General features: G+C 43.4%; 1 protein-coding gene across 1 annotated transcript in view; it reads right to left on the bottom strand.

Annotated features, from left to right (window-relative positions):
• Window positions 1-302: 302 nt before the first annotated feature.
• Window positions 303-11832, bottom strand: part of DAPK3 (death associated protein kinase 3) — a 17473-nt gene continuing 5943 nt past the window's right edge. Inside the window, exons 4-8 of the mRNA XM_018559688.1 lie at window positions 10925-10973; window positions 8258-8284; window positions 6957-7109; window positions 2479-2524; window positions 303-885 (exon numbers count right to left, since the gene is read on the bottom strand). Of these exons, the coding sequence (XP_018415190.1) occupies window positions 355-885; window positions 2479-2524; window positions 6957-7109; window positions 8258-8284; window positions 10925-10973 (806 nt within the window). The 3' untranslated portion in view covers window positions 303-354. The remainder of the gene's footprint in view (window positions 886-2478; window positions 2525-6956; window positions 7110-8257; window positions 8285-10924; window positions 10974-11832) is intronic.

Here is an 11832-nt window from a genome sequence, read left to right as displayed (position 1 = left end):
CTTAAAAAAAGAAAAGGATTTTGAAATCTACTGAAGTGCACATTAAAAGCCATACTTTTTTAAGCTATCTTCCTTACTAAGCCACCAACCCCCATTTAGTCCTTGCTGCTCTGTACCTGCAAATACTTTCAATTTCATGTACATTTTTCCTCCCCATGCTTGCAATTCTAAGTTCAAGCACCTACTTCTTTAACTTTCTCTTCTCTGTGGAACCATACAATATCTTTTATACAGGTAAAGTGTAGACGATATGATAACATAGGGTCAAAAAAGGGAGGGTCAAAAAAACCAAAAGCGTTTGTTCTAGTTAGTGTTCCCTAAATGAGAACGGGCAGCTGGCTCTCTACAGGCAGCCTAGCACACACCTCTATCACAATCTTCTGGCCTCTCCATTGTTTTTAGCAGCTCTTCAACAAAGCTCATCTCTGCATTGACCTGAGCAGCCAGTGCTTCGTATCGATTTTCTAGACGTCCCATTCTTCTCTTTAAACCGGTCACAACAAGCATTGCACTCTTTATATCTTCTTGAACCTGGCAACGTTGCCCTTCACCACGCTGCAGCTCCTGCCGAAGTCCCATCAGTTGCCGTGTTACACCTTCCTGCTCTTCCCGATACCAGCTTTCTTTTTCCTCATAAATGGAATGCAAGGCACAAAGATCCTCACGGGAGGTATTCTGGCTTTTTTGCAGCTCTCGCAATGCATCCTCAGCTGCTCCTAGTTCCTCCAGCACATGACTGAATCTTTCAAAGTTCACATAGGTGTTATTAGGAGGCATACTTGAGTGGGATTTAATTGTGTACTCCTTCAGTCTTGTTGTCTTCAACCTCCGGCGCTCAGGGCGTTTTCCACTATCTTCATGGCGCACATTTCTGCGTTTGATCGCCTGATATGGAATAGGGAGCAAGAGTAATCAACAATTTAGTTTCTTAGAGATACAACTACTACTTTATGTAAATTATGCAATTCATTTTGCTGTGCAGCTAGATATTAACCACTAGTACTCTGCTGGTGGTGATTGGGCAGATAGGCTTGGAAGAAGGGCATGGGCAATGTAATCAAAGTCTAGAAACTAATTTCTAAAAGTTGGTAACCAAGCAAATTTATGTACAAAAATATGTATTGTTGAATAAAGCAGTGCAAAGAAAAATCCTAAATGGGGAAAGTGCATTAAAACAAAAAGATCTAAAAGCAAAATTAACAATTCAATAGGGATGGAATGATACTGGTATTCTGGTACTGATAATTTTTTTTCGGTACTCGCCGATACCAATTACTGAGTACCGGAAGTCTCATTCAGGAAGCCAGGTGGCGTGTAATGACTCGCCACACGGCTTCCCGATTAACAAGAAAGCCGTCCCATACTGTCCCCTCTCACCTCAGCATGTCCAGCCTGCCACCCCCGGGGCCTCTCCAGCCAGGAGCGGCCTTCCGTCAGTACCCAGTCAGAGCTGTCTTGCTGGCCAATCATGGAAGCCAGGCGCCGTTGTAATGACGCGGCGCCCTGCTTCCTGATTGGCCGGGAGGCCGGCTCCATGCTCCCTCGTCATGAGATGACGACCAATCGGGAAGCGCGTCATTACACGCTACCCGGCTTTCTGATTGGCTGGGAAGCGGCTCCGTGCTCTCTCGTCACTTGTGATGAGAGAGCATGGAGCCGACTTCCCGGCCAATCAGGAAATCGAGCAGCGTGTAATGACGCGCTGCCAGGCTTCCTGATACAGGAAGTATCGGGCTAGGCATCGGAGCAACGAGTACTCTACCAAATACTCGGTATCGGTGCATCCCTACAATTAAACTAACCATAGTGAACACCATATAATAAAAATATTACAAAAACACAACAGGTGGATTTGCAATAAGGCCTTGGTTTTGAAGTTTAAGGGTTTGCTGGATTGGGCATTAATACAAGCTACCCTAATATCAGTACAGGCGCATCTGCATAACAAAGTATTTCCCTCATAAAAATAAAGTATTAAATATTGTCCTGCCTATGTTTAAACATAATCTAAAAATAAAGAGGGGTTGATACATTCAATTATAATGCAGGCAGCCACTTTGATTATAAAAGAAAATAAACCTTTCTACCAACCTACAACAGACTAAGGCAAAATTATGAATAACCCATCAATTATACAAGGAATTGCAAAACATGGAAACTGCATTCATCACATTACTTCTTTATTGTCAATAGGAAACAACATACGACTCCTACATATGAAATACTGTATATGTAATCCGCCACATAATGTTCTCTAGCAAATGTGAATCCAAATAAAGAATATTATAGACGCAGCAAACGCATCCAGCCTCAGATGCCTGCAGTGTTCTAAACTTGGTAAGCTATACTTCACAGAGGATGTCCCACTGATATAGAATTTGCATCCAATAGCTCAAATAGAATATGAATAGTGAGAAGAATTCCAAGCAGCAAAAGGCTCCAAGGAGTAGGCCAAAATTTTAAAAAATCAATTCTTACCTTAATCCATGAATGTTCTAAGCTCTCATCAATTGTCATCCGTTTCCTGAATGAATATTGATATGGTTAATATGGTTTTACAGATCACTCTTCAATTACACAAACAGGGTGATATACTAAACTCAAGAGAACACATATTTACTACAAACAGTCAATCATGTGCAGGAAATGTTCCTATTTTTAACTTACAAGGAGAACTATGGGGTAGGTGTTTTTCCCCATAGTTCTCCTCAGGGTCACGGGAGGACATAAACTAGCGTCCTCCCGTCACCCAAAGACCAGTATATCACAGGCTACAGCTCGCGGTATACTGAGACCGCCGCAGCCGGGACGGATGCCCACTAACTGTCGAGATCCACCCAGCTGCGTGATTGACAGCTGGCTCTGCCTATCTAGGAGGCAGAGCCAGCTGTACCCGCCCCCTCCCCTCCAGTCAGCGCTGGAGGATCGGAGCGGGGAATCCCTGCAGGGAGCCTTGAGTGACAGTCACGGCTCTCTGCAGGGAGATGATCGAGAAGTGAGCGAGCGACGGTATGTGTTCGCTCACTTCCCGATCTATTGAGCTGACGTGTGACAGTTTCATTGTGGTTACCGGTAACTTGCTGTATTAAAATTCTCTGTCCATGAACTTGCAGTTGTTTGGGAGAGGTAGTCTAAAATACACTGCTATATGCTGTAGTACTCCTCAGAGGCAGCTCTACTCTGTCAGCATAGGGCCAAAGAAAAACAAACTCTTAAAAGGAGACCTAGAATGAGGCTGCCATTGGTTACCTCACAACAATATTAGTTGCTTGGTTTTCTCTGGCTTCAATATTTGAGACACTCATCTGGAACAAACCTGGAGATCAGGAAGTCAAAACTTCCAATCTCCAGACTTGGTCTTAGTCAAAGACTTAAAGGGTTATTCACAAAGCTGCCAAAAGGCAGCCGAGTGAATAACCCAGCCGAAGTGAAGCGAGCCGAACCCTGTTCGGCTATTCACTTCAGGCTTGTACGGCTGATTTCAGCCGTACATCGGCTGCACTTCGGAAGGACTTTGACTCAACCGATCCAACATCTGGATCGGCTGAGCCGAAGTTCCAGTAGCTCACTTGAATAGCCGAATGCTGCCGAGCAGCATTCGGATCGGCTATTCTGCTCGGTACCTCCGTAGTACCGAGCAGAATAGCAATTCAATAAGAAGTGGGAAAAAAAAGTTGAAAAAATAATTTTTATAAATGTTAAAATCTAAATAAAGAGTTTTGAAAAAAAAAAAAAATTAAAAGAAAAACAATTGGGCGGAGCTAGCAGTGACCACTAGCTCTTCCCAACTGTTTCCTATTGGCCAGCAACTGCTAGAGTCTTCTAGCAGGTCCCTGCCAATGAATAACTAGTCGGAGCTCATTGGCCGGGCCCTGCTATCCGCCCAGTTGTCATTGTTTAATGACAGTTCAGCGTCCCCAGGTCATTTGGGTTACGTCGATCTGTCATTACAACTGGGTGAAGCCAGCCGTGAGTTCTGACCGCATCGGCTATCACTTCGGCTCAGTCGAGCCGGCACATATGCCTTCGGCTCGATTGAGCTGCTCAGCCGCCGTCGGGAGCTGTACGGGCTACAGTGAATTGTCCATACAGCAGACGTTCAGTTCGACTGAACCGAAGGGATCCCGCAACCGAAGCTAGCCGAAGCTTCGGCTGATCCTTCGGCTAGCTTTGTGACTAGACCCTTTAGAAAGCTATCCACATTTCCTCACTACAGATTTGCTTAGTCTTAGAGTAAAGCAAACCTCTAAGGGCCTTGAAAGTGTCTACACTATAAAGTCTTAGCAAAAAGTGGTGCCTTCATGCAGGTCGACTGACCCCACAGAGGACTTTTAGAGGCCGTGTTAGGGCAAAATACAAAGAAAATATATGACGTAAATCTCTCCAATATATGCATCCTGTCTTGCACTGCCATACATGTTGTCTTCTGCTAAACTACTCGAACCCTCCCACTGTCATCAGCTCTACAACATTGACAATTATTTTGTAATCTAGGAAGGCTAGTTAGACCCTTGAGACAACAGAGGACATGTGCACAAGACACAGGATAACAAAATTCTTTGGTTTATTTTACAGACAAAAAGATAGCAGGTTTTTGTTTGTATTGTAATATCTTTTTCTTGCAGTTTAATGAGGCACACAGGAATTCAGATTATACTGCTGTCTACAGGAAGCTTGGACAGTGCTTTAAGAAGTAACAGGTGTGCCCAAACAACCCTGATGATCTACTAGGGCCCCATCTAGGCAGGGAGTAGTCAAAGCTGGTCCCAGTCGACCTTTAAAGGTCAGGGAGTCCCTCTGCAGAGGGACACTGAGGGGTAACATCTACGAACAGTAGGGCTTTCATGTCCCAGGGACAGGGGATTTTTCTTGGGAAGGAAGGCCTTGATAGGGCACAGCTCCAGAAGTCGAGTTACCATATGGACTAGCACAAGGGGTCCGAGGGTGGGAGGAACCCAGGAAGACTGGGGAAGGTGCATTGTTCTGTTCAATAGGACAGAGGAGATAAGGGTGCAACTGAAGGAAGCACCAAAGGCAAATGATAAGCCCATGGCCCTAAAGGGCCGCTCTTTGCACCTGAATGCTGGAGAGGCAAACTACCTCTACTTGTAAAAGTGGGGACCCACTTTCATGCAGAAGTTTTTTTTTCAGAGAAGTTGCCTGAACTTACTTTAAAGCCCTATGGGAAATGGGAGTCAAGCTCCGATGGCCTAAAGGCACCTTCTACTGCAGTAAAAGAAGTGTGGGATTCCTCCTACCTCTCCCTAGACCTCCTACATTGAGGAAGGAGTATGCTCTAGTTTCCTGTAGCATCCCTAATCATAGTATCTAGTGTAGGGTCAAAGAGAAGACATCCCTTGAAGGCCAAGCAAGGCAGATGCTCTTTGAATGCAGCAACAGCATCCTAGCAGCATAACCACAATGCTCTGTGCATCTGTATGGACATCAGATCTATGCGGGACATAAGAGCAGATGCTTGTAAAAAAGCATCACAACTGAGCAGAAGGCTCCAGACATTTGTTTACACACTCAGTAAAACAGGGGTCTACCTTTGGAAAAACCGCAGTGGGTGTAGACCACCGTTTAACAAATTCCCTCTCAAAGAGGAACAGTCGCAACACTCCTGGTGGTCCCAGTAGGCATAGAGGTATAACTCAAATAGCAGGTATAGTAGAAAGATCTTTGCAGCTCTAGGAGCCCTGAAAGACCCAAGGCTGGAGACAGCAGGCGGATCCTCCAAATGCAGGGTAGTACGTATTGCATAAATAAGGTCTGCAAAACTCCCTTGTAAATCTGAGGTCACAGCAGGAAACTGAGATGCCTCAAGGACAGCCTCTTTGGTAGAAGACTGTAGGGACTGCAAACGTTACAGATTGTCACAACAACTGGTGGCCCAGCCTCTTTTAAGGCAGGAGCAGCAGTGGGATGGTGCTTCCTCTACACTTAATAGCATTTACCTTTCCACAGTGAAAACTGGCAGTAGCAAAAAAAAAATTGAATTTGCACCCAGCGGTGACAAATCGGGTAGCTCCGGATGCTTCAACCTAAAACAACATTACTCAAAAGTGAGGCTTCAGAGACAGGGTCAGGTACTGTGGCAATGCCACAGTACACTCAGCTCAAGCAACGATGTAGTGAGGAATCCTGACGGGAAAAAAGAAAAGATGCCCATCTTTCTAGGACTTTAGCAAAATGAGGCTGGGTAAAGGAGGGGCTATACAGGGGCTGGCTTACAATTTCTCTGTTTGCCAGTGTCCTTTCTTCCTGTAGGCAGCAGTATAACCCAACTGTATCTGAATCCATCAATGGATGAGAAAGAAAAGAAAAGTCCATTGTTAAGGTTTACATACACTGATCAGCCATAACATTATGAGCACCTGACTAATGTTGAGTAGGTTCCCCATTTGCAACCAAAACAACAACCCTGACCCAATGTGGCACTAGACCTCTGAAGGTATGTTGTGGTATCCGGCACTAAGCTGTCAGTAGTAGACAGAGAATACCATTGCCATGAAGGGATGTATCTGGTCAGCAAAGATATTTAAGTAGGTGGTACGTGTCAAAGTAACATCCACATGAATGATGGGATCCAAGGTTTCCCAACAGAACAAAAGCGTCACACTGCCTCTGCCAGCTTGCCTTCTTTCCATATTGCATATCTTCCCCAGGTAAGACAGACACACACAAGAAAGCGTGCTTCATCACACCAGGCCACCTTTTTCCATTGCTCTGTGGTTTAGTTCTGATGCGTACATGGTCATAATGTTTTGGCTGTTCAGCTTACACATGTTTCTTCTTAGTAGAAAGAGGGGGCAGGTAGGTAATTTATTATTGATTGCTGAGAGTTGGGTGGGAGGGGGGACAAGTTTGCAATCATAAGTAATCCTTTTGTTTGCACTAATAATAATACATTGTCACATTTCACAATTTATTTTTATTTGTTTTTAATCACTCACTTGGGATCCTTGACCAGCAATCTTCGTATGAAATCTTTTGCAAGTTCACTTGTATTGCTAAAATATTCTTCATCAAAATCATAATTAACACCAGAGATATTGGTCAACGTTTCCTGCTTTGTCTCTCCTAAAAAGGGAGATGCTCCACTCAGGCTGGTAAGAAAAGAAAACACTTCAATAAATCAAATATCAGGATTAAAATATGAAAGTACAGTGGGACAATGGGAAGACTGGAAACATAAGAAAGCCCTGATGCAAGTGAAATTAAAAAAATTTTAAAAAAAAGGGAGAAGGTGTAGTAAAGCTGACTTTTCACACATTTTCCAATTTAAGTTCTTCAGTTCAAATCACATTAGACAAGGTTTTTCTCAGGCAGTTATTTAGACACACACACACACACACATCTGGTTTTATTGGGCCTGTTCACAACATAGTGCTGCATTAAACACACAATACCATGCATTTAGCACACGCTATCACACAACGCACCAAGCGTGCAGTACTGTGAGCTAGATGCTTTGCCATGCATTTGAATGGTACCCTAACAGCAACAAGTGGGCATGCATTGCGGCGCAACGTGTGGTACCGCAATACTGTGCATTGTGGTGCAGGGAAACACAATGCAAAGTATTGCTGCAACGCACGGTCAAAAGGAGGAAAGATAGGGAAAACATCGGATTAGTGCCAGAGAAAACACCTTCCCAGGCAAACTAATCATTCACTTAGTTTAAATACAAGGGATGCACCAATACCGATACTAGTATCAGTGCCGGTACAGAGTATTTGGGGCGAGTACTCGTACTCGTCCAAATGCTCCCGATACCAGAACTTCTGGTATCAGGAAGCCGGGCGGCGAGTCATTACACTCTGCCCGGTATCCTGATTGGCCAGGAAGCCAGCTCCATGCTCCCTCGTCAATCAGGAAGCCAGAGGGCAGGTAATGACTTACCACCCGGCTTCCTGATTGGCTGAGAAGCCGGAACCATGCTCCCTCCTCACAAAGTGAGGAGGGAGAATGGAGCTGGCTTTCTGGCCAATCAGGAAGCCGGGCGGCGTGTAATGACTCGCCACCCAGCTCCCTGATTGGCCAGAAAGCAGGCTCCATGCTTCCTCGTCACCTTGTCATTACTTAATAACATTTCCGGTAATGGTATCGGCGAGCACCCAAAAAAAAGAAGAAGATATAGATCTAGAAAGAGAGAGATATAGATATAGATCTATATCTACACACACAGTATATAATGTAATCGTAACCAAAAAAACGGTATGGCTTTGTATATCTATGGTCAGTAAATACTCACAGGATGTATGTAATAACTCCTATGCTCCTGTGGAAAGAAAGAAATAGGTTAGGTCAATAGGATAACAAATTCCAATAATAATAATAATGTGCAAGCAGTCTGGTATTTCACCATTGTTACTCATATTTTAAAAAAAACAACAACAAAAAAACTGATCCAAAATGTTGTTTCTATACACGTTTTACTAAAAAGAGCAATTTCAAGTATTATCTGTAATAACTATATAGATTTTTGAGCTTTTGCAGTAGTAGCAGTGTTATTTCACCAGTCAATTTAAGGATAGTTTTGCCATTACTATCAGTGCTGTGCAGCCCTTTGTGTTTCATAGAGCTAAGTTTCCCCTTCCACATATATATTCAATATATTTGTAATAAAAGAAAAAAAAAATCACCCCAAGACAAATCTTTTCAAAGTCAGTCAGGCAACCAAATGGCATTAGTCCTGTGGTATCTGCCAAAGATAGGGCTTAGTATTCATACAGAGCTATGGGATGCCAACTGGACAAGCCCCTTTGGTAGAGACCAAATGAATGATTTGGCTAAGTGATGGACACCAGAAGGGGCATGAAATGCCAAATAAAAATAAGCTAGGTTTGTGTTTAGCTCTTTGCCTTATACAAAAAATATATATTTGAAATATTTGATCACATAGGAAGTCTGCTTTAACCAGTTGACATCCGCGGTGTTAAACCCCCTTCCCATCCAGGCCATTTTTCAGTATTCAGCGCTGCGGTACTTTGACTGACATTTATTACGTCATGCAACGCTGTACTGAAATGAATTTTATACCCTTTTTGGGGACAGATAGAACTTTATTTTGGTGGTATTTATTCACCACTGGGGTTTTATTTTTTAATATATTAAGGAAAAACTACAGATTTATTTTTTTTTTTTTAAAACAGTTCCCCCTATATTACATTCTAAAACATTTATTAGAACCACATTTTTTGGTAAAATATCAAAGACGGGGTCACGTCGGGTAAAGAGACACCAAACATGTCAAGCCTTAAAATTGCGCATGCGCGCGAAACCTCAAAAAAACTACATTACCCAAAATTGGCCATAGGCGACGCTTTAAAAGCTTTTACCGCTCATCAGTTTAGTGTTATCAGTGTTTGATGGCCCTAAAATTATTGCTCTCACTCAAACGTTTGTGGCGATATGTAACATGTGTAGCGCAGTTGTCGTTTTCGCGCACTGACGCACATTTACGTTTATATGTGCATAAAAAATGAAGGGGGGACATAAACATTTGGGGGAGTTACTTTTTTTATTTTTGACTTTTATTTTTTTTAACTTTTTTTATTTATATAGATTTTTTTTTTTACACTTATTGTTATTGCTATTACCATCCCCCCATATAATAGCACAGGTACACTGACAGGTCCTCTTTATGGAGACATTAGGGGTCTCTAGACCCCTAATGTCACCTGGAGACCCCAAAAGAAGCTGATGAAGCACAGATTTGCTTCATCGGCTTCTTCTCTCTGGCTATAGCAGCCAGATGACTGACAGGTGAATGCGGAAGTGATGCAATACACATCACTTCTGCATTCTGCACACTACAGAGGGAGAACAGCAAGGAACTGATCTCCCTCCCTCCTTCTCCTGACGCCCTCCCGAGCCGGTCCCGGGCCGCAGATGGGCTAGCGGATCCCGGGATTAAAGGTGAGGGGTCAGATGGCGGCACTCGCGATTGGGGGGGGCGCTCCGAAATTCACGCCATACAAGCGATCGGCGGCTATAGAGCCGCTGATCGGGTGTATGTGAAACAGCAGTTAACGGCTGTAGTAACGAGCGGGTCTTTCCTGCCCGTGCGCGCAGGAAAAAATGCCGTCTGATGCGAGTCTGCCGTCCGTCTGTTTTTTCTTAACAGTCGGGCGGCAAGAGGTTAAAGAAGAAGCGTTGAGAGCTTGTTTTAGTCTACGGTCTAAACAGTGACTGCTTACCTCTCTCCTCCTCTGCTCTCACTAGAGTCACCTCAGTGTTCTCACATCCAATGCAAGTCAATGGATGTGATGACATCACGGATCCTTAGACCACCGAAGCCCAGGAGAGGATCAGGTGAGTAGATTTTTTTTTTTTGGGCCCCTGGACCAAAAGGAGCAATGAACCCTTTGAGTGTGTGTGTTTGTGTGGGTGGGGTCAGGCCATGGTGAGGAAAATAGGGGTGTGGGTACACAGTACTGTGGTGAAGGCGTGTGCAGGCTCAGAGAGCAGAAGGGAGAGGAGTGTGCAGGTATGGTGGTGAGAAGAGGGCAATAAGAGCAAGGGAAGGGGGCATATAGGGTGCTAACAGCAAGGGGGAGGTCACTGCAGCACATGCCAACAACTTGCAAGAGGACACAGTGCACCCATGGAAACAAATTGTTGCCCATAAGATGGTGGTAGTAGCAGTGTCTATTCTCTGATATCACTCCCGCACCATACATAGTGGCATAGCAAATATTTCATATTTAATTTCCATTACAGCAGTTCATGCTCTCTAACAGCCATGGTAATATTTGGGCAAATGTGGGGATAAAATTGATGTCAAATTTTGTGGAGCATATTTAAAAGCCTTAAAGAATGGTATGGGTTGCTGCATTACAAAATCAGCTATTCACATAGCATTAGCATGTTAAAATAGCATGCACCTAGAAGACACAAAATCACCAACATAGCTTACCACATATCTGCCTCTAGACCGAGAGGTTCATAATTTACTATCTCAGGAGCTAAAAAAAAGGAGACATTTGGAACATTAGAACAAATTTCACACACAGCAATAAAAAAACAAAAAACATAAAAAGGTTATTATTTCTTTATTCAGCGCTGGTCAGAAAGACAGGATGGCAATTACACACTTGGAAGCATCCTTGATTTCCTAGACTCAGTATTCTTGTTCTTCTACACTATTATTTACAGTACACACTTGCGGTCCTGCACTTTCAGATAAAACCACACACCTCTTCAGTGGATCTTTGAGGATAATAATAGAAAATCTGCCATTGATCATTATTTTATTTTTTTAAAGTGCAGCCTCCATTGCTGTCATTCTGACCCTGGCTTTACCACTTGGTGAGACCTGAAAGAAATGTATAAACTCAGCTCAGTGACATAGGAAGTGGTAAAGTTAGTATCAGAATGACAACACTGGAGCTTGCATTTTTACAAACCAATCATCAATTGCAAATCTAATATTTTTTTCAAAACAGGATAATTTTTTATTTTACAAAATTTGAATGCCATCTTGTAATGTGAGTGGTGAAAAGGTGTGTCACACACACTGTGGAGGACATTTCTATAACCATTCCCACCATACCTCCCAGGGCAGAATGCAATTTTAAACAATTTTGTGCTGTGCATCCCCTAGTTACTGCACCAGCACAGTGCCTGCGATCACCTTGTCATTGGACAGTGCAGATCCAAAAAAAAGGTACAGGAGACAATGAAAATGGCTCTGTACCACTTGATCGCTGTGACCAATCACAGCATCACAAAATGTAAACAATGACTACGATTAGCAGCCGGTTCTCCCTTTGCATGTTCCAGCCTCCTATAAGTGGTTGCTGTCAGTCATGTAGCCCACACCTG

The sequence above is a fragment of the Nanorana parkeri genome, unplaced genomic scaffold, assembly GCF_000935625.1.
Source record: "Nanorana parkeri isolate BGI_ZX_2015 unplaced genomic scaffold, ASM93562v1 scaffold412, whole genome shotgun sequence".
Lineage (NCBI taxonomy): Eukaryota > Metazoa > Chordata > Amphibia > Anura > Dicroglossidae > Nanorana > Nanorana parkeri.
This window is presented reverse-complemented; position numbering and strand designations above follow the sequence as displayed.